The 23,855-nt window shown below is 39.2% G+C and overlaps 1 protein-coding gene across 4 annotated transcripts; it reads right to left on the reverse strand.

Annotated features, from left to right (window-relative positions):
- Nucleotides 1-340: 340 nt before the first annotated feature.
- nvl (nuclear VCP like) lies at nucleotides 341-17,833 on the reverse strand. Of its 4 annotated transcripts, XM_058795182.1 has the most exons (23): nucleotides 17,577-17,830; nucleotides 16,573-16,643; nucleotides 16,451-16,503; nucleotides 16,264-16,351; nucleotides 15,671-15,731; nucleotides 15,427-15,573; nucleotides 15,214-15,337; nucleotides 14,723-14,793; nucleotides 13,139-13,273; nucleotides 12,231-12,332; nucleotides 11,021-11,138; nucleotides 10,769-10,913; nucleotides 8,557-8,746; nucleotides 6,588-6,809; nucleotides 6,017-6,121; nucleotides 4,424-4,486; nucleotides 3,510-3,629; nucleotides 3,308-3,407; nucleotides 2,584-2,690; nucleotides 2,397-2,473; nucleotides 1,106-1,188; nucleotides 936-1,015; nucleotides 344-457 (listed from the first exon to the last, which is right to left on the reverse strand). In XM_058795182.1, the coding sequence occupies exons 1-23, from the start codon at nucleotides 17,634-17,636 to the stop codon at nucleotides 413-415; spliced, it is 2,367 nt and encodes a 788-aa protein (XP_058651165.1). In that variant the 5' UTR covers nucleotides 17,637-17,830; the 3' UTR covers nucleotides 344-412. The 4 variants fall into 4 exon arrangements, with proteins under 4 accessions (XP_058651164.1, XP_058651163.1, XP_058651165.1 ...); XM_058795181.1 differs by having other exon boundaries at nucleotides 341-457; nucleotides 936-1,188; nucleotides 15,214-15,334; nucleotides 17,577-17,833; XM_058795180.1 differs by having other exon boundaries at nucleotides 342-457; nucleotides 936-1,188; nucleotides 17,577-17,832.
- Nucleotides 17,834-23,855: the final 6,022 nt, after the last annotated feature.

Raw genomic sequence — 23,855 nt, forward strand, 5'->3', positions numbered from 1 at the left:
CACACAGAACTCTGGAGGATCGCTGATGATGGATCAGTCTGAAGACTAAGGGTTTCTGTTGCTATAAGATTCTCATCCAAAAACACAACAGGCAAAAATCTATAAAGCTGAGTTTCAGCCTACTTTACAAAACCTACTTATATAAATTGTTTTATACAAAGTTTTTTGTATAAGCCTTCTAGCTGATTTTAAAGCAGCAATCATGTTAAAACGCTGTGAAACATAGACATACATTTTATTGCATATATAATTTCATGAAATCTTTGATCGTGTAAAATAATGGTCTTCCATGAGCTGAAATCTCACTGCAGGATTAATGCACAAAACAATGATCAGAAGACACACAGCCAGTTTCTTTTATTTAAACTTTATTTTTAGTACAAAATGATATCCAAAAGTTGTTCAATGGTTGTCATCTGGTGAGGCTCTCTTTCAGTTTCTCATACATTAACTGGTCCTGCAAAGAAGAAGAAAAAATAACCCACGAATAAAAGAAAAAACAAAACATCTCACACACTCTTCACACAGCGCTGAAGATGGACAAACTTTGACCAGCGACGTGACGTATGAAAGTCACGCGGTGCAGAGGTCACTGAACTCTTGCACAATGCAGCACAGCAGAAGAGTTCAAGGATCTCTCGTGCATTCTGTTCACAGCTCCTTCATAATGAATGTAAAGAGCCACTTCATAAAAGATAATTCATGGAAATAAAGTCAGGGATGGAAATGCTAACAAAAACAGCTGGTTTGAGTGTGGATCTGTAGCGAATGCAAATGTTTACAACTGAATCAAAGCTCAGTCCAGCCAGTCACAGATTATCACTTTGACTAAATCTGAAGTTATGAGTGGGAATATGACGACAGATTCATCCTTGCAGAGGGAATCTGATTTCAGCATCTTCAGTTTCACTTTAAGTTAGACTCATGTCCCTCACCTTCTTGGAGACAGACGGGCGCACCTTCTTGAAGGCGTCTTCAAAGTGAACTCGGCTCACTCGGATGTCTTTCACTGGCTCTGTAAAGAGAGAGATCACGTGTGGATCTGCTGCAGAGCGCAGGTGATTCATCAGTGACGTGTGTGTGTGTGTGTGTGTGTGTGTGTTACCTGTGTGTGCCGGTCCTGAGCTCAGGTGAACTCTCAGAGCATTAACACACGCCTCTCGCACCAGCGCAGACAGATCCGCTCCTCTGAAACACACACGCAGCCTTCAGCCAATGAAACCAGCCCAAATACACCAATCCAGAACCTCATCTGGAGTTTGTTACAATATACCATGCATAACATTTTTGTCTATAAAGCGAGTGTGTTAGCCTGGGAAAGAGTGGATCTGCAGGTTTGGGTTCAATATCTCTGATGCTTCACAGAAGAAACTCTTATTGAGATGGCATGCTTCGTCACTGTTGCACTGCAGAACATGTGAAAGGGATCTAAACTAATATTGTGTATAAAAATTATCCATATCAGGGGAGTAACGGTACACAATCATGACGGCTGGTTATGCACCTCAGTTTTGACGGTATGGTTTCGGTACAGCAGGAGGAAAAACTGAACATATATACACACACACACACACACATACATACATACATACATACATACATATATATATATATATATATATATATATATATATATATATATAAACAGTGGTTTACTGAACAAATTACTCTTTAAATAAATTCAATTATAATTAATTTTCTTAAATTGCACATAATGCAGTTTTTAAATTAACTTCTAAATATATATATGTTGAAATATATTAATTTACAGTGGCTGTCACAACAGATTTATTTAAACATGCATTAAATAATTAAGACGTCTCTAACAGGTAAAATATAATGAGTACATAGTCTAATATTTTTCACGAAATGCTCTTCTCTAAACTTTATTTCTCTGGCAAATAACGAGGTGTAACGCCACGTGACGTTTTGTTTTGACATCTTTCCGCGGTTGAAAGTGATCGAGCGAGGCATGAGATGTTCATTCATGTTTATTTCATGATTTTATTCCTGTTTTACACATGCGTACCGAACCGAAAGACACATACTGAACATTCCCTGCAGCACAGAAGCAGTCTTAAGTCGCTGGGGTATATTTGTAGCAATAGCCAAAAATACATTGTATGGGTCAAAATTATAAATTTTTATTTTATGCCAAAAATCATTTTGGACAATTTTAAAGGCGTTTTTCTCAATATTTAGATTTTTTTGCACCCTCAGATTCTCAAATAGTCGTATCTCAGGAGGGATTATTTATTCAGCTTTCAGATGATGTATAACTCTCAATTTCGAAAAATTGACACTTAAGACTGGTTTTGTCATATATTTGTGTGCCGTTACACCCCTAATCCATTTGAATGTATGAGCACTGCTCTGATAACAGCGTAGAAACTTACGTAAAACTCTCACAACGAGCATCATGGGCAATTTCCTCAAGACTGACATCTGAATCTAGAAGTGGTTTGGTGCCGCCCTGAAATATCAAAGAACTTGAGTTGATCGATGCATAGGTGACCCGTATCACATCATGAACATTGTGCATGTTTTATACGTTCATGTTACGTTTGGTTATACAATGTTTACCTTCGTAATAGTGACTAATATGGCGTGTCTGTCTGCGGGCGGCGGCAAACCCACATACAGAGTTTTGTCCAGTCGTCCTGGTCTGAGCACAGCGGGATCAATAATATCTGCAAACAGACATGAAATCATACACACATTACAGAAACCCCCAAAACACAATATCCTCACAATCATGTTACTGTGACTAGGGTTGGGGATCGAAAATCAATTCCAATTCCAGAATCAGATACTTAAGGTCAGGAATCGGACACTTGTTGTAAAATTAAGATTTCAATTCCACCGATCAATTCCTGTGTGTGCATCTTTTATTTATAGGTGGCGAAAAAAGTTGTTAAAAATGTATTGATTTAAGAGATTCATTTAAAAACACGGATTGATCCAGTAATGAACCGAGTCAATCTTGAGTGAGTCATTGAATCATTCCATCAGATTTTTCTTCAGAATTATGAGAGAACTACAACCTCCATTAAAAACTAAAGTGTCTCAATGTATCATGCAGCTCTATTTTGCACACAAACAGCTCTTAATCGAGTCCAGTTTTTATGCAGCCGGCTGATTTTTGTTCGTGGTATTCAGCAGCAATTACATGCTTTGCAAAAAGAGACACAGAATAAATGTGTTTACTTTTTTTGAACACATTGCAATCAAAACTGGGAATCGATAAGAATCGGAATCGATGAGTGGAACTGATCAAATTCAAATGATATCCAGCCCTAAAGGTCACCTGGTCTGTTGGTGGCAGCCATGATGAAAACCTGCCGGCGGTTCTCCATGCCGTCCATCTCAGTGAGCAGCTGGTTCACGACGCGAACGCTGGCCCCTGACTGACAGCAGACACACACACACACACACACACACACACACCGCAGTGTTACGAGCCAGTCACACAGGAGCTGAGAAACAGATAACAGTGAAGTGAGGATCACCTCGTGCTCGGAGCGGCGAGGACACAGCGCATCGATCTCGTCAAAGAAGATGACGCAGGGCGCGGAGTTGCGTCCTCTCTGAAACACCTGCCGGACGGCCCGCTCGCTCTCGCCCACATACTGCACACACACACACACACAACACACGCCTGCGTCACACTCACAACAGATATTACAGTTCACAATGCAAATCAGGATTATTTTCTCCATTCATGAACACTGCATCAAAAGTGCATCATTCTCCATATTTTCAATAAGATACATGTGACCCTGCAGCACAGAAGCAGTCATAAGCAGCACAGCTATATTTGTAGCAATAGCCAACAATACATTGTATGGGTCAAAATTATACATTTCTCTTTTATGCCCAAAATCATTAGGATATTAAGTAAAGATCATGTTCCATGAAGATATTTTGTAAATTTCTTACCGTAAATATATCAAAACTTCATTTTTGATTAGTAATATGCATTGCTAAGAACTGCATTTGAACAACTTTAAAGGTGATTTTCTCAATATTTAGATTTTTTTGCACCCTCAGATTCCAGATTTTCAAATAGTTGCATCTCAGACAAATATTGCCCAACAAACCATACATCAATGGAAAGATTATTTATTCAGCTTTCAGATTATGCATAAATCTCAAATTTAAAAAATGGACCCTTATGACTGGTTTTGTGCTCCAGGGTCACAAATAATGCAAAATGTCTCATTCCCAGAATTCCAAAAAAAAAAAAAAATCTCATAACTGTTACGCAATGAAATAACAATCATATCTTTAAGTTTTTAACTTCCTTGTTCATTTCGCAATGTAAAATTTGTCTTACCTTTTTTTCTTTTTTGGGGCTTTATGCAAGATATAATTTATTTTGATGTTGGGTTGCAACATGACCTGGACGTGCCGAGAAACTCACCATATTGAGTAGCTCTGGACCCTTGACAGAGATGAAGTTTAAGCCTGATTCATTAGCGACGGCCTGTAACGAGAGAGAGAGAGAGAGAGAGAAGAATACGGAAGAGAAAACTGAGTCTGATGTGACACCATGACCTTAAAGAGACAGTTCACCTAAAAATCACCATGTACTCACTCTCTGGTCGTCGCTAACTTCAACAATATTTTTTTTAAACTATGGAAGTCAATGGGGACCAGCAACTCTTTGGCCACCCACATTCTTCGTGAAGATTATCATGATGAACAAAACATGAAAATATCAAAGTTTTGCTGACCACAGAGCTTGTTCTCTCAGGGTTTCTACACATCTGCCATTTCAAAATTCCATACTTTCCCAGACTCAAATTTACAAACCTCTCAGTAGATTTTCGGACCTAAATAAATGGTTCATACAGCACTGTTTTCAGCTGTATATTTGGTATGTACTGTAGTACGGTCATCTGTAAATATTTTTATTTTGTCCGTTTTTTTCCCCCCATTGATTTTCTCAAAGTGACAACATGCAGAGCCCCTAAAATAAAAAAAAATATGCACACAAGAAACTTTTTTGTGCCCTCGAGAAACTATTCACATGCGCAAGGGAATTTTTTGCATGCTTGCGTATTACAATATCTAGTTTTATATAACATTTCCTTCGTGCGTTACTGCCATCTTACTGTGAAGAAGATCTACTTGCTCAAATTTTGGCTTTCCTTATGGTAGTATCTCTAATATCAAGGCCTAATGTCCAGTTTAGCACATCCTCTGTAGTGGCACACAAACCATGACACGAAATGAGCTGATGGCATAATACAGCTGTGTGCATTGTCCTGCTTGCCAAGTTCAAGGGTCTATAAAAAAAAAAAAAGTGTTAAAATGATGTCTTTGGTTAGGGCAGTAATGCGTCATATTTCAAGGCCTTCGGTCATGCACAATAGACGGATCAGTGTGCATTGTCCGATATGCTAAGTTGAATGGTTTCTCATGCACACATAAAAGTCTGCATATTTTTTATTTTTGCAAAGGTCCTTGAGGCTGTGTAATACAGTGCTAAGAATATCGTGAGAACAAACCCAAAACATTTTGCATAATTAAAAAGAGCACCATAAATTCTTTCAGTCGTGTTTGACAGTCACTAAACAGCTGCCATGAAAACACTTCTTGTATGATAAACTTATTTTCATTAAATTCTTAATTAATAAAAAATTAAATGGGGGCAAGTGTCTAGAAATGCAAATATTTTTCCATACTTTCCCAAATCATGTAGGAACCCTGTTTCTGCAAGAATCCAATGGAAAAATCCTGTTGGGTTTTTGTTGAAGGAACAGGCTGATGCAAAGTTATAGATCAGCCAACAGAAATCCCTCATCACTGCAGAGCTCTACTGCTGGTTTTAACGAGCGAGTTTTTAATTGCTTGATGCTTGATCACTCCTGGAGCGCCAGCACCCTGCAGATCTCAGCTCCTGCACACTAGCCTGAGGCTTCTGCTGCGTCGGAGGACCCTGGTGACTTCGGTTCAGGGGTATTTGATCAGGGCTGAGAAAGGTGGCGCAGCTATAATAAAGCTCACTCACTTTGGCCAGCAGGGTCTTCCCGCAGCCGGGGGGTCCGGCGAGCAGCACTCCAGCGGGGGCGTTCAGACCCAGCGCTCTGAAATGCTCCGGGTTATGGATGGGAGCCTGGGAACGCACAAACACAGTCATCAAATCTGACCTTCCTCATCATCTTCACCTGATTATTCTCGTGAAGCAAATCAGATTGTTGAACAAAACAAAAACAAACACAACATTACCTTTAAACTAAGTTATGAGTAGGGCTGGGTATCATTTGAATTTTATTCCAATTCCACTCATCGATTCCGATTCTTATCGATGTATTTATTATATAATAATAAAAAAAAAAACCTTGCTACGTGTACTGCGTTAATCTAACTGAGGCTTGTTATAGCACTTGCATATCATTGCTCTTTTGTTGATTTTGATTGCTTCCATTGTCCTCATTTGTAAGTGGCTTTGGATAAAAGCATCTGCTAAATGACTAAATGTGATGTAAACACCCTGATCATAATATTGTCTTGTCTGGAATAAGGTAAATGATTAGATGACTGATGTGCATGTAAAGGTAGTCAGTGTGAAGCTGCTTTACCATGATGGCCATGTTGAGCTCCTCGCGGATGTCGTGCAGCGCGCCCACGTCCTCCCAGCTGACGTCTGGGACGGTGGCGAACCCCTCACGCTTCGCAGACGGCTGGACTCTGGCTAACGAGGTCCTGAAGTCTGACATGAGCACGCAGAGTCCAGAGAGCTGCTCCTCGCTCAGAGACTCGCTCATCTTCAGCAACGACAGCAGCTGCTCCAGATCCGCTTTCTGACAGCGACACACAAAGCATCCGTTTCACTGCAGTGTATTAATACTTCAGACTGATAAATATGTCATAGAGCCAACATTTAGCACTGACAAGAACAAAAGACAATTTAACAAAAGCTGCATGTTTTTAAGAAACAAATCCATCATTAAGATGTTTAACTAAAATACGAGTCCATAATCCATAATAACAATTTAGTTAAAAGCGTCTTAATGCTGGATTTGTCTCAGCTTTTGTCTTCTCCAGATGTTAACTGATGGACTGGAGTGCTGTGGATTACTGTGATGTTTTTATCAGACTCTCATTCTGACGGCACCCATTCACTGCAGAGCATCCATTGCTGAGACACTGATGCAGAGACACACTTCTACAAACCTGATGAAGAAACAAACTCAGAGGGTGCCCGAGTCATTTTTGGTTGAACTATTATTTTAAGCACATCAAATATTTGCATGGAAAGCAAGAACAGTAGAGGGAAAGTTGATGCATTGAATATATTCATGAATGCTTCTAGTTCATGTCTGTATAAAGGCTCTTTCACACCAAATGTGTTGCCAAAAAGCGAAACAAAAACACAATCTCAATGACACTGATCAATAGTATGAGATCAGACCCATAGAGTGCAAGTGTAGACTATTTCATGCAAATGACTTGCTAATTCTGACTTCACAGGTTCATGAACTGCAAACAAAGTCAAAGCTTGTGTCCAGTACGTGTGGAGTTACAGCCTGCTTCAAATGGGCATCAGTGCGTGTGCAGTGGATGTGTACCAGCCTCAGAAATTGAGAGCTTCAATCCAAAATGACCAGATTATGAAAACTGTAGTCAAATCAAGTCATTAGAGAGTATCCCTGCCAAAGCGTCTCAGGATCTAGGCTGGTAACAGATGGGATTTGCACACACTGAACGAGGGCTACAAACGTGATGCTGTGGTGTGTATTAGGGCTGTCAAAATGGCTGAAAAACTAAATTTGAATTTTGTATTTAAATATTATCAATATTTGAATTCTATTCAAAATTAACAGGCATAATTTCAGTTAGGGGGGAAAAAAGCTTTTGGCTTCTCTCCTGAGGCCACAAGAGGGCGCATCGAGCAAAATATTACTAATGCATGTTTCTTCAAAGCAATAAAATAACAGACCATCTGTGAAAAAAGTGCATAATGTTTAAAATAATGTTTATAAACCATATTTAATTAAGCTGCTTTAAAAATTAGAAACAAAACAGCATCATGTATGCATGTATAGTTTAACACAAAGGACCGAAAACCAATCACAGAGTACTTTTTCATTTAAAAACATGGGATGCAGTGGGATGCGGAAAAAAACGCCATAAAGTCTCAAGACTTGTTTTTTAAAAGTTGAACTTACATAAATTTTTACATTAATCTTGTGCGAGACGCGAGTGTAACGGTGATAGATGTCCCTCTAGAAAATGTGATAAATATGCGTTCTGTGTGAACGGCTCCGTTCCGGTTCTGACGTAAACAACATCTTCTCCGCATTGATGTTCTTTTTTTCCGCAATATTTTGAATGAACAACAGCATCTAGTGGGTTCAGCTGGATTGGCTAAGAAAAACATTAAAATGTAACGACACATACATCGTCATCACATCTTGTGTGCCACTGATAAGGCTGTCTGACGCACACCTAAAATTCGAATGCAACGTTTTGGATTTTTATTTTAAATTCGACAAATATTCAAAATTAATTTTTTTTTGACAGCCCTAGTGTGTATGTTTGTGGTACCGGTGGCGTGGCGTCGGCGTCGGCGTCTGCACTGTTCGGCTGCAGCAGGATCCTGTTGATGGTGCTCATGGCCGCCTCTCGGCACAGCGCCATTAAATCCGCGCCCACAAAACCCGGCGTGAGACGCGCCAGCTCTCTGTAATCAAACTCCTCCGGCAGCGTGATCTTACGACAGAGCGTCTTCAGAATCCTGGGATGGGACAAATTGAATGTGAATGATATTTTCAGCATTAAACATGACTTCATTTCAATACGTTAAAACAACTCAATTTAACATCTAATTAAATTAAGACATACTGTTGACAAATATTTTTATCGTCAAGGAAGTAATTTGATCTCATTTGACCTAATGCAAGAGCCTGCTGTGGTTTGACCAGTGTGCCACTGAAGCGCAAGACTGTAATTAAGCTCTTCTGGATGCATTACAAGAGAAGACGACACACACGGCGCTTCAGCGCAAACACAGCCGAACCTGAAGCCTCTCATTAATTAAATAAACAACAAAATGACAGCGGTGAGAAAACAGCAGTTAAGAAATCATAGCGATGTGGATAAGTTTGCATGAGCTCTGCAATCGGTAGGGATGTAACGATTAACCGCGAGCCGGTTGAAAATCGATTCATATGCGTGACGATTCAAATCGGTTGAGATGCTAAACAAATCGCGATTCAATTAGGGGTAGGAGTTTATATGAAAGTATGTCTGAGGGGAACTTACTGTCTTTAGAAAAGTTTAGATGGTATTTTTCTTCTCATCTTGCCTCTGTATAATGCATATTAGAGTTCATAAGTGCAGCGCTTAAAGCGCCACCTGCTGGCAGAGACTGAATCTGCATTCAGCTCATCTGCCGTTTCATTTCATGCAGATATTTTTTATGTATACAGTAGTTTCACAAAACTGAAGTCAGACCATTCTGTTTTTGCTTCAAATTTCGAAATTATACAACCTAATTTAGATTAAAAACTGCTCATGTTGCATGCATGCAGCATCTTTGTTTGGATCATGATTAAAATGCAGTGGTTGCCTCTAATTTTAAATGGAAAGAGCACAGACAAAGCCTTATTTTGTTTATATGAAGAGATTTCTTTTATTTGTGTTACTTATTTATTTGATTTGGAAAATTTCAATTTAGTGTTATTTACATTTACATTTTGTTATTTAGCAGAGGCTTTTATCCAAAGCGACTTACAAATGATGAGAATAGAAGCAGTCAAAACCAACAAAAGAGCAATGATATGCAAGTGCTATATTAGTATATAATTATAGTGTAATATTTCAGTTTCACAAAGGAACGTGCTGCACTTTGTTCAAGCAATAATAAAAGAACACATTTCATTTATAATGTCTTAAATCTCATTTTCTCAAAAAAACAAAAAAAAAAGTGAATTGAATCAAATTGAATCGTGAGTGAATCGTTACATCCCTAGCAATCGGCACTCCAGTCATGTCACGTTTATTTATATAGCGCTTTATACAAGAGATTGATTTAAAGCAAGCAGCTTTACTGTATTAAACATGGAAAAAACAGTATCAGTGATGCTTTCAGTTGGAATTACAACTTGATTTTCTGTTATAAAGCAGCTATCCATTCTGGAGCAAACTAATAAAATCTTTTTATTAGTGAATGCAAAAAAAAAAAATTATTATTACATTAAAGTGATAGTTTGGTTTGCATAGATTAAAGCTTATCCAAAAATATTTTTTTTATTAATCTAAAAATAAAATGTCTCATCACTTTATTTATTATGATCTTACTGTATTTATCACTTTATTATTTTTGTTCCATATCCATATGACTTACGAAGGGAGTTGTTAGGCAGAATGATGAGTTGATTTTTTCATACAGTTGATTAAATGGTAAATGAGAATGTCTCTCTGTCTGTCATCTCATGTTGTGTGCCACATATATTTATTTGTATTGTAAAAAATAATTGTATAACAATTGTTATTGTACAATAATATAATTGTTTGAAATTTTCAAAATCTGAAGGGATTGCTTTGTTTTATTTACTAGTTAGAATATGTGCAACTCAATATTTTCACTAATTGTAAAAGCTGAATTATAGAACAAAGCCTACTGATTAATCTGTGAAATAATCAGCAATTAGTCGATTAATCGTTGTAATAATCGTTAGATTAATCGATTATCAAAATAATCGCTTGTTACAGCCCTAATATGTGGCGGTGCGTTTTGTCGGTGAGAGTAACGTACTTCAGTCGCGCGCCTTCATCAGGAATCCCCAGACAGATCTCGCGGTCAAACCTGCCGGCTCGACGCAGGGCCGGGTCCAGCGAGTCCGGACGGTTAGTGGCTCCAATAACCAACACCTGAGCCGGTTCTGATAACGAATTGAGGTCTGAAGACAACAACAAACAAATACGGCATGCGTAAACAGACCCAGGAAGAACAGAAATGCTGGGCGGTAACATAATAACCGGTGTGTTCCAGGAGAAAGAGGCGTACCGTCCATGCAGGTGAGTAACTGAGCGACGATCCTCCTCTCCATGTCTTTGGATGCAATCTCTCTTTTTGGCGTGATGGCATCGATCTCGTCGATGAACACGATACAGGGAGCACTGCTCTACAGGAACAACAGACACCGTACACAATGAAACGAGCATTAACAGAGAAACACTAAGGACTGGACACACTGCTGTGCTTTCTAGGGCTGAGCTGACGACACCGACTTCACTGAATCTTTTAGTCTACGCTTTTTTCAGTCGATGCATAAACAAAACATTATTTGTAGCACACCTGCTATCCAATAATTGGAGTTTTGTGCGTGCTTTCTTCTGATATGAAACAAAGTCTCAGCTTTCAAATTCTGTCAATTTCATCATTAAAAAACATGACATTTCTAAGTGCAGTGCATCTGAATGTCATCTCTTCCTCTTTACTACTAGTTACAGCAGCAAATAAACATTAATGAACATCAGAAGAAACAGAACACCTTACTGAAATGAATCATGTCTTGTAATCAATCAATCAGTGTAAAGACATCAATAAAACAGCTTGTAAACAATGTCACATTTACCTCAGGAAAGACATTCAATATCCATAAACTCAATAGTAACTTCAGAGAGGAGCTTTTTGATAAATATAAGCACTACGTTATATATTCATTACATTTTTAACTGAACCTGTTAGTTATGTCTTTATTATTAAATGTGATTGAATAAATTAGTCATAAAAACAACTTCTACCATTTAAATTACATTAAAAAATTTTAACAAGAAGTGGAACAGAATCCTATCATTAAATATAAAAATATGCACAATTTAAATGTTTGTATACAACTCAGTTTTAGCTCGTTAATGACTATTTCTAAATATAAACAACAATTTAATTTAAGCATTTGGAATCAGTTGTAAATCTTCACCTGTAATATTATAATAATGTATCAACTGACACGATTGTGTAGTTTACAGCTTTAGACCAGAGAGAGATTTATTCCTTAAGAACAACTGACATGTACTGTATCTGATATATATCCGAATCAATAAGTCAAACCCTAACATTTTCCATTTTTGCACTGGAACAGAAGGTGAACATCCAATGTGATCTGACAGCCACATTACATCTGAAGAACGGGGTTTATGAACACTGCGAAATCACATAAAGGACCTTTAATCGACTGTTTAACCCTAAGAAGTGTTCAGAGAGTGAGTCTTACAATGGCTTGCTCAAACAGTTCCCGCAGCTTCTGCTCCGATTCCCCAGAGACTCCTGACACCAGCTCCGGAGCCGAGACCTTCAGCATGGGCAGACCCACCTCCTACACACACACACACACACACACACACACACACACACACACACACACACACACACACACACACACACTCAGCAGTGAAAACTAGGGCTGCACGATTAATCAAATACGATTGTCATGCGCATCTTGTCAGTAAAGCCGGTTCTGTGATTAGTAGTAAATCTCCATCACCTGCTCTCAGATGGAGCAGCATTTACTACACAGAGCCGTAGTTCACTGACAAGCTACGCAAAACAATTGCAGACGATATTGCAATTGATATTGATACATTGATATTATGAAATCGTTCAGCAATAATGAAAGCTGTTTGCGTAGCTTCTCAGTGAACTACGGCTCTGTGTAGTAAATGTAGTGAAAATACCACATTTAATAACATGTTTTTACTCCGAACTCACTTCATAAATTCAGCTGAGTGTTTGAAATAAATCCTTCTGTGAGATGATGTGGCTTCTTACACAGAATAAAGCACTCAACATATTTCATAGTATTCTAAGCAGTGATAAAAGCACTGCGTTATTATATACTTTATTATAATAAGAAGAAATCAGATAAATCATGTATTGTCTCAGTCCTATGTTTATTAGTCACATTGAATCAATGAAAGCAGTAAATCTTCTGTTTAAAGGGATCTCCTGGGTTTCTTCTGCGGGGTGTATTTGGGGTTTCTCTGGCCTTCAGATGGAGATTTACTACTGATCACAGAACAAGATGCGCATGACTATCGCAGCTTTTGCCTAATATCGACTGCGATTAATCACGATTTATTGTGCAGCCCTAGTGAAAACACACACAGAGTCGGAGTCACTCACTCCAGCCACAGCCTGAGCCAGCAGCGTCTTCCCACACCCCGGCGGGCCGTGCAGCAGGAAGCCCCGCGGAGGAACCACTCCCAGCCGCTGGTACACCTCCGGATGTCTCATGTGGATCAGCAGCTTACAGACCTCCTGAAGAGACAAGCAGACGGAGGCCGGTAGACACCCGAATGTGAGCAGGACAAACAGACGTGTGTGTGCAGTGTTGGGGGTAATGCATTACAAGTAACGCGAGTTACATAATCAGATTAACTAGTAAAGTAATGCACTACTTTTTCCATTTAGGAGGAAATATCAGAGTTACTTTTTCAAATAACGTTTCCCATGTCTCGACTGATGTTGTGAGAAATCAGGAGTAAGTGCAGAGATGTTGTGTGTGAACATGATCTTACTGTAGTTCATGGCTAAATGTGAGCCTGCAGCACAAAAGCAGTCATAAGCAGCACAGCTATATTTGTAGCAATAGCCAAAAATACACTGAATGGGTCAGAATTATCGATTTTTCTTTTATGCCAAAAATGATTAGGATATTAAGTAAAGATCATGTTCCGTGAATATATCTTGTAACTTTCCTACAGTAAATATATCAAACTTAATTTTTGATTAGTAATATGCATTGCTAAGAACTTCATTTGGACAACTTTAAAGGCGATTTTCTCAATATTTTGATCTTTTTGCACCCTCAGATTCCAGATTTACAAATAGTTCCAAATATTGTCCGATCCTAACAAACCATACATCAATGGAAAGCTTATTTATTCAGCTTTCAGATGATGCATACATATCAAATTTAAAAAAATGGACCCTTATGACTGGTTTTGTGCTGCATGGTCACAAATATGAACATACATTTACTCATCTCACTTACACAAAAACAGATTCAGTATTCCTCAATATTAATAAAACCGTGCAATGCAAACTCAAAATGAGATGCAAACCTGCAATAATTAAATGTTACATAACATAATAATAAAAAAATAGTCTTTGCTGCTGACCTTTGATGATGATCCAATGTAACCATACTAATGAACAAAATTTACTTTATATAAACATGTTTCTTTTATTCATTTTTTTATTGCTGAAGAGTGTTGAGTCCTGCATTCTATTCTTTATGCAAAAAGTTTGAGCGTACAGACATATTTACATTTCCTTCAGCCTGAGGCTTATTCATTTGTGAAAGGGCTTTTACATTTGCCAAAATAAACGGTTTATATTAAAAGCAAACAAGCCCTGCTAAGATGAGAATAATATATATATATTTATACATATACTCAGTACATATCCTTGTCCTGCACTTATTCAACCACTGTATATACTGCACTTGCTACTATTGCACTTCTGGTTAGACCTAAACTGCATTTCGTTGCCCTGTACCTGTACTTGTGTAATGACAATAAAGTTGAATCTAATCTAATCTAATCTAATAAGTAATGCAAAAGTAACAGTTACTTTTTATGGGAAGTAATGCGCTAAGTAATGCAATTAGTTACATTTTTTAGGGAGTAATGCAATATTGTAATGCGTTACGTTTAAAAGTAACTTTCCCCAACACTGTATGTGTGAACAGATGTGAAGCGGCACCTCTAGAGTCTCCTCACTGCCGCCGAAATCCTCAAACTTCACAGACGAGTACTGCAGCTCATGGCCCTTACCTCAAGATAAAAACAGAATTAACTTTATTACACAGCATCTAAATGTACAGAAATATTTGTAACCATCTTAATAAAAATAACAAATAATTAAAAAAAAAACTTAAGGGGTGAATATCACCAAAGCATGTCTGGGTCATAAAGCATCTTAAAATTAGAAGAAAAAAATAAAAATAAAACAAATTTTCATAACTAACCCTATTTTGCATTTGAAAAATACTACCATCATGATAGATGCATTATTAATAAGTATTAACTTTATTGTAAAGTGTTATAGTATTTTTTATATATATTTCACAATAAGACATTATATATCAATAATGATAAAATAGTTTTTCACACTGCATCATCTTAAACCCCTGCTTTGACAGACCCACACATGCTCTGCCGAGGTTCACGCGTGTCTCGTATGTGAGGACTGACTCTTCTTAGCCAGTATCGCTGCAGTGACGTCTGCGTCCTCCTCGTGCTGCTGCTTCTTCGCTCTCTTCAGTTTCCTGCTCTTTGCCTTCTTGTCCTTCTCCAGCGCTGATGAATCTCTCTGCTTCTGGAAACACATGCTGATGTGAGATACATGCACATTTGGGCATTTTTACATGTGAATTTGAATGCCAAACACAGACGGCAGCTGCTTACCGCGGCGCTGGAGGACTCTTCCTCACACAGATCGATGAAGATGTTCTCCTGCTCTCTGTTTCCAGTCTTATCGATGACCCAGCTCTTCTGAGGGGTCGCTCCTCTCTGATAGAGGGACGTCAGCGAGCTGTTCATGTGGTTTGTATGCTGTTGAAGAAATGAAACCATTTACTGCGTTCTACCTAAAGTCAGCTCTGATGTTTCTTGATTTTGTGGTCAATCTGTGAAAGGTAAACCCACTCACCTCATGTTCAGGAATATCGTCCTCGCTGTCTGTGCTGCACTCGGTGACGAGACCCTCCTCCCTGAAAACCATCAGCACAAAGCAGAATTTGAAACGTGTAAAATTAATGTGAATAATCTACACTACCAGCTTTTGAACTGTTTTTTTTTCTTAAGAAGTCTCTTCTGCTCACCAAGCCTGCATTTATTTGATCCAAAGCACAGCAAAAACAGTAAAATATATTTCAAAATTTTACTATTTATAGTTTTATACTATTCTGTTTGAATATGTATTAAACTGTAATGTATTTCTGTGATGCGCAGCTGAATTTTCAGCATCATTACTGCAGTCTTCAGAGTCACATGATCTTCAGAAATCAGTTATCAGTCTAATATGCTGTTTTGCTGCTCAAAAAACATTCATTATTAATATTCTTATGTTGAAAACAGCCGAGTAGAATTTGTTCAGGTTCCTTTAAGGAATAGAAAGCTCAGAAGAACTGCATTTATCTGAAATAGAAATCTTTTGTAACATTATAAATGTTCTTATCATTAATTCTGAAAGGTATAGTGTATAATGTTACAAAATGTTGTGATGGTAGATGTGAGTCTCACCCGTCCTCTCGCTTGCGTCTCGCTCTTTTGGCCAAATGCTTGTCTTCCAGAGCAGAGACATCAGACTCGCTGCATATCGCCGCATGCACTGCAGACATCACAAGGTTTCAAAATGGTTTAAAAGTAACAGCTGAGCCAGGAACAGAGCAGCAAACACTGATATTCTGCAGTTTTACACAAGTCAGACCTTTTTCCACTTGAATCCTGAAAGCCGTCCTGTTCCTGCGGCCGTACTCGATCCTGCTCAGACCACAAACACATCAGACTCTGCTCCGTCACGTCACTCGGTCACAGAGCGCACACACTCACCTGAAGCGCTGCTGAAGCTCACAGGCCATCGCGGAGATATCCACATACGGCTCACTGTGCGATTTCAGATACTGAAACACGCAGATATGAGACACACCCATCAATAACTCCACACAAGAGAGAAATGCATGCAAGAAAACCAAAATACATGAACGATGCCATTTTAGCAGGATGTTTACAGCAAGTCAACAATAAAAATGATACATGTGTCCCTGCAGCACAGAAGCAGTCATAAGCAGCAGGTATATCTGCAGCAATAGCCAACAATACATTGTATGGGTCAAAATTATTTTTCATTTATGACAAAAAATCATTAGGATATTAAGTAAAGATCATGTTCCATGAAGATATTTTGTAAATTTCTTACCGTAAATATCTCAAAACTTCATTTTTGATTAGTAATATGCATTGCTGAGAACTTCATTTGAACAACTTTAAAGATGATTTTCTCAATATTTTGATGTTTTTGCACCCTCAGATTCCAGATTTTCAAATAGTTGCATCTCAACCAAATATTGTGCAATCATAACAAACCATACATCAAGGGGAAGATTATTTATTCAGCAAAAAAAAAAAGAAAAAAGAAAAAGACCCTTATGACTGGTTTTGTGCTCCAGGGTCACATTTCTGCAAGCTTCCAAGGCAATGTAAACAAATCATTATATCATAAAAACAGCAATAAAAGAGGAGCTGATATATATATATATATAAATATGTAAAAAACAAAACAGTCTGTGGAAATATGGTTAACCCTGCTGTGTAAACTTAAACAAGCCAGTTTTCTGATGATGCTAACTAAAACAAGCAAGTAGTACATTAATATTATTAGCGATCAGATTACTAGCATTTTTCAGTTCTAAAATAATGATACATTTATCCTTATATATTTGTATTGATTGCATATGTTCAATTTCCTCTTTCTTCATATTACTAACTTATTAGTTATTGTTCTTTATAATGTTAATGTTGTTTGAATGACAATGAGAAGAAAGCTTTAGGTTTACCTGCTGGACTCTGTGTTTGAGTCTCTGATCTATGGTACAAGCACTGCGGTTCTTCATCATTCAGTCCACATAAAGCCACGACAGAAATCCAGTTAATATTAATGTAGACTTCAGAGAAAACACTAAAGCAGCAGGAGTTCACAGCTCCGGCTGTAGCACCGCGCTGCTGCGGTCCATGTGGAGGAACTGAACTCCCGCTGATCGCTGCAGCGCCGCCCGCAGGCCTGGAGAACCACCACCGCCACCCCAACACACGGAGATCATGTCATGACATGGATGTTTTTATTATTTTAACATGTTCTTTGAGGTTTACTTATGTTAATAACGTTTTTCGCACACAAAAATAAATAAATTTGGAAAATTATTACTTTCAACCCTCATTAGAGCCATGCATTTCAGCCCGGGCCCGATGGGCCCCGACTTTTTACCGCCTCTGGGGCCGGGCTTCAGGCCAATTTTCACATCATAGTTCAGATGCAGGCCGGGCCTCGGGCCTGTTTTAGCCTTCTCCTTATTTTTATATTTTAGACATCCATCAATTAGTGATGAAAAAATAAAAATAAAATCACCGCGCTGGTGGAAACAACACTGAGAGCAGCTCGACGGTGTTTAGTATCCCGCAGCAGCAGAGAGCGCGCCGTCAGCGAAGAGTTCTGCGTTCAAATGCAAGCAATAGGCTAAAGCTTGCCTCAAAGCCCCAGCAAAAGTAATTACCATGAATGTGTCCGGGGGAAATAGTAAGGAGATATTTTAATTATTTACTAATAAACTAGTGTTTTCTGAGTCCGTTTCGCAAAGATGAAGTTGCTGATCCTGATTCGCTGTCTCCTCATTAGACGTGCCTTTAGAGAGATATGCATCTTTACAGATTATGATTATAAGGAAAGAATTTTTGTTTTTGATTTGTTTTACTTCGTTAAGTAGTAATTTAAAGCTTTCTATAGATATATTTATCATGTCTGTGAGGTATGTATTCACTTAGTTTTGGTTCATTTTTGTGAAGCGCTCCTGTTCAGAACAGAGACGGCAGAAAGCGCATCATGTTTGTTTTCTTTATTTTATAAAAGCACAACATTTTGTTGATATTGTGAGTGCACACAAATAAAAGTAGACTCTTTACAGTTCCGAATGATGTATTACTCTTACCTTTATGAGCAAAAATGACAGCGTATTTTAAGTTGTTTCCACTGTTATAAGTGATCGCGCTGGCGTCTCCATGTCCTGCAAAGCGCGCTTTAGCTTCCACTCGCCGCACAAACTATTAGATACAGCGCACATTTATCTAGGTTTAACATTTAAACATTGTTATATGCTTGAACAGTTTTATATCTATAGAATTTATTTTAGGTAAATCGTGATGATTTGAGAAGGCTAAATTGATCAAACATAGACTATGATCAGCTCATTGTCTGCCGCTTGGTCGTTACTTTAAAGCTGCAGTCCGTAATTTTTGCCTCTTTGTTGCCATCTCTGTTTGAAAATGTGGAATTGCAGCCGTGATTTATCTTAATGCGTGGGGTTGTGAGTCGGCGCGGCTCCAGCGCGGATGAATCTAATGTTCTGAAGAGTAAGTGTAGCTGTCAGTCATCGCACCAGTGTGGATATTTACTGTAGCCTACTTCGCAATCACAGATTCTAGCCTATGTCTTGGAATATATGACCCAAATAAGAATTTTCACCATATATTGCCATCTGAACAAGTAACAAGTCTGCCACATTTGTTCTGACCAACTGAGGAAAAAAGCATTACCATAAATTTCGATACCAATGGTGATTAAATCTAACGATCAGTTTGCTCATATCACATCTAACCGTGCAAATTATTATTATTGTTATACTTTATTCTCAAATTATTAATGTTAACAACATCAGCATTGCGTGACTATGAGTATAGTGTGTATTAACGTGTAGATTTAAATTTCTGTACAGTCTAATACCTAATTGTCATGCCATTCGAATTTCTTAAGACATTCTTTTAACCCAAAAAGCAAACTATGCTCCCTTCGAACTGGTTTTCTTTAAAATACAAATCTTGTGTAATCCCAGGTTAATCTGTAATCAGAAGCACATTTAAAACTGGAATATAATTTAAGGGTGAATCCCATTTCTCTGTCTTACCCCTTCCCCTTAGTTTTGCGCGTTCACGTGAGAGTAAGGGCTATCCCAATTCTCATTTTGATCGAGGGGTAGGGCTAAGGGGAAGTGGTGGATACCCCTTAAAACCAAGCATTTTCGCGAGCTTACTTGAAACCGAGAGGTACCCAGAACACACTGCGCAACCGGCAACAATGGCGGCCAGATCATCAAGTATTCAAGTATTTTCGGCTTAAATAATTTATTTAAAAATTACGACAGTCTTGTTTTGTGCTCTAGACAGTCCTGTACATATATATTTGCAACCATGTTCTTAATTGAAACGTTTAAAAAAAAAAAAATCGCTAGTTTGCTACGCTAACGTTACATTGCTGATTTGCACAACAGTCCCGCAGACTAGCCTTGAATGGACTCCATGCATGTCTACAGTTTTAACAAGTTTGTCAAACGATCCAAAGTTTGTGATCAACACTTGTCGGCTCTGGTGACGTAGCAGCCAGCTAGCGACGGTATGATGACGTAACCGTAACCAAGTGGTGTCTCATTTCATAGTGGTATGTTTTCACCCCTAGCGCTTACCACTCGGTTTCAAGGGACAAGGGCTAGGGGTAAAACGAAGGGAAAGGGGTAAGAAAGAGAAATGGGATTCACCCTAATTATTCACATGCATTTCATAAACACATAATCCTTTCTGGATTACAATTCGCCATCAAAATGATACATTGAATTATTCCAGCTGCTGTGAGAAAAGGCTAATGATCCGCCGCCTGCAGGATCTTCACATGCTATAGCCTAGCAGCCGGGACAACTTCTTTATATTTACAGACGTGACGTAATGACGCAGTGCCATGCTCGAATTTCCCGCGAAAACCTACCCGTATCACTCAAATTAGAAAACATTATAAGCTAACCGTTGTGAATCAGGCTAAAGTAAGGTGATAGTTTTGAACACTGGCTGGTTATGTACTTGCTCAAATATTGATTTCAGATCATTTTTAACCAAAAAAAGTTGACAGACTGCAGTTTTAAAAAACAAAAACTTATAACGAACAAAAAATACTCCAAACGTTTTTCTAAATTAACTTGAGACGTGCTGCTTAAACTGCTTAAACCAAACGTGTCAAGGCGAACGTTCTTTCACTGCATCTGTCCTGATGACAGACTCGAGCGCTGGACTGTGTCAGAAAGAAAACCGCATCTGTATACTGTATCCAGTGTTAAGATAGAGGCAGTGATTGTCATTTCTATTCACTTTTGACGCATTCAGTGTGATCAAGAGTCAGCTGTTAGCGACTGAACCAGTGGGCGGGGCTTATGCTGAGAAGACTATTGGTCGATGTCTTGCTCTGGAGGCGTGTTTATGCAAACGCTGCACCTATGTGATGTCATCTTGCCCCTCGGATCCAAAATGAGCTGTTTTTGGAGCTTGATTAAATAAATGCTTTGTTTATAATAAGGAGGACGTCTTAAGCTATGAAACTTGCAGGATGTTTTAATGTACAAAGACCTCTATATGCAAGGCAAATTTGATTTCTCGTGTCATGACCCCTTTAAAAAGTGCTTTGTGAATGACCATCTTTTTTTTAGCCCTTCACCCATCAAACCTCCTAAACTGTAATTGTGGAGAGTGACGACTTTGTTTGCATTATTAAGAAAGCACAACATCTTAAATTGGTTAAATTTATTCCTTTCAATGTTTGGCATTTGACATATTATCATCTGGAGCGGCAATCACTATAAAATTATTTAGTTAAAACAGTTCAATAAGCAAAACTTTCGTCCAGGTTGTTTTATTATAGGTATCAATCTGTATCAATTAATTAAAAATGTTATTACAAATATTAAATGAGTAGAGAAGATATATTACTATAAAATTTGACTAACAGTAGAGGATCACTACAGGCAAACATGATATAAACAGGTTTAATGTCTGCAGAGAAATGCTCCCGTTACTCACGTAACCTCGGTTCCCTGAGATAAGGGAACGAGCGATGCGTAGTCATTGACGACTGCTTTGGGGAAACTCCTGTTTTCTCTGGTACTGAAGCCTGATTGGTTAACGTTTGTGTACTGCACAAACGAAATGGCGCTTGAGTCCAACAGAAGGGGCGGAGCCGACTGCTACATGAGTCGGCCCAGAGCGCCATTTCATCAGAATCAACGACTGAAGCGACAGCCACCGATTTGCGTGCAGCTATAGCATGGCCAGTTACGCAACGCTCATTCCCTTATATCAGGGAACCGAGGTTACATGAGTAACTGGAGTGTTCCCTATCGAAGGTAACTTCCGTTGCGTCATCATTGACGACTGCTTTGGGGAACGCATCCAGTAACGCCGTGCTATAAGCAGATGCAGAACTAAGCCTAGGAACTAGGAACACTCAGCAAGGGCTCCATGAGCCTGAGCTACAAAGAGACCCGAGAATGACCTGAGGTCTGCTTGACATAACCCTTCCTGCCCCAAGGGGGAAAAAGTAAACATTAAGCGGATAAAACCCGCGATTGCATGGCGGGAACGTCCAAACTGTAGAATCTAATAAAAGGTAGATGGCGACGATGAGCCGGTGGCCCCACAAATCTCCCCAATAGAGATTCCGCTGGACCAAGCCCAGGAGTAGGCCGTTCCTATGTGGAATGGGCCCTCACACCTCTAGGGCATTGCACGCCTGCTGAGGCATAAGCCAGGGAGATAGCCTCAAAGTTCACTCGCATTGCCCGGACTAGGCACAATAAGTTGTGGTCCCTGTTCACCATCACCAAATAACCTGGGTTTAACCTGGGAGTTGAGAGCACCTTCGGTACATAGCTGCTGTGCGGCTGAAGAACGACTTTACAGTCATTGGGTTCAAACTCAAGACAGGAAGCACTGACAGACAGGGCTTGCAAGTCACCTACTCGCTCGACGGACGCTATGGCCAAAAGCAGAGAGGTTTTGAGCGTCATGACCCTTAAGCCGGCTGTTTGAAGCGGCTCAAAGGGAGGGCCCCCAGGACTATGGATAAGTCCCATGTTGGCATAGTCTTAAGGTGAGGAGTCAATCACCGAGCGCCTCCAAGAAATTTAACGACCATGTAATTTCTGCCAATAGTCCGGCCAGCCTTGAGAGAATGATTCGCCGCGATGGCTGCCAAGCGTGGAATGGGTGCGCTCCTTATCCAGCTGCTCCTGCAGAAAGGTTAGCACGTGGGACACGTCACATGAAACCGGATCCTGTTTACGTGCTGAACATCAGTCACTGAAGACTGACCACTTGAGGGCGTAGAGGCATCGTGTAGACGGAGCTCTAGCCTCTTAAAGGGTATTAGTGACTCTCGCTGGGATTGGAGGGAAGGCATACAGACGGAAAATACATTTGTAAAACATACATTTGCAAAAATATAGCAGAGAAATTGCTCAGGAATTGCTCTTACTAGCCGGATAGCCGCAGGGGAAGGCTTCTCGCTTCTTCTGCTGCGGGGGCTTTTTCTACGGCGGCGAGCTGCAGGCTGAGCTTCTCTTTGGCTTCTTAATTGCAGAGTCAGCAAAGAGATGGTCTCATCACTGAAGGAGAAGATTCTGATGAAATGGCGCTCTGGGACGACTCATGTAGCAGTCGGCTCCGCCCCTTCTGGCGGGCTCGAGCACCATTGGTTTGTGCAGTACACAAAGGTTAACCAATCAGGCTTCAGTAACAGAGAAAACAGGAGTTTCCCCAAAGCAGTCGTCGGTCAGTGACGACGCAGCGGGAGTTACCTTTCGATAGGGAACCATTAGCCTTGTTTGAGATGCGCCTCGCCTCAGTGAGGGAGGAGTGAAACAAGCACAGTCAAGAGGACAGTTCTGACCTCTCGAAGTAGAACAGATAGCAACGAGATCAAAGGCAGATATCGCGTTATTCTCTCTCATGTGCTGTGCTGCTAATAAATGTGATATAATTTCAGTTCTGTTGCTTTTATATGATATAAATATGATGAACAAGACTATCAAAGTGCTTGCTATTTAATTCCATACGAAAGGTGCATTTATCATTCAGTTTTACTTGCAATACAAAAATGTATTTTAGATTTTTATAGAAATATGACAACAATCACATATCTCACACAGAGATCGCACTGTTATAGTGTTTGGGAATATTCATGCATAATTTAAATACATAATCACATGAAACCAGGTAAAAAAATAAAACATTTTAGAAGAGAACCCAGC

Source organism: Onychostoma macrolepis, chromosome 13 (assembly GCF_012432095.1).
Source record: "Onychostoma macrolepis isolate SWU-2019 chromosome 13, ASM1243209v1, whole genome shotgun sequence".
NCBI lineage: Eukaryota > Metazoa > Chordata > Actinopteri > Cypriniformes > Cyprinidae > Onychostoma > Onychostoma macrolepis.

Excerpts from the sequence above, each read along its gene's own strand:
- nvl (XM_058795180.1), bottom strand. The coding sequence starts at position 17,636 with ATGATGAAGAACCGCAGTGCTTGTACCATAGATCAGAGACTCAAACAC. Across the intron at positions 2,691-3,307 it reads GGCTGCCACCAACAGACCAG|ATATTATTGATCCCGCTGTG; the intron begins GTGACCTTTAGG and ends GTCTGTTTGCAG. Across the intron at positions 2,474-2,583 it reads TATTAGTCACTATTACGAAG|GGCGGCACCAAACCACTTCT; the intron begins GTAAACATTGTA and ends TTGATATTTCAG.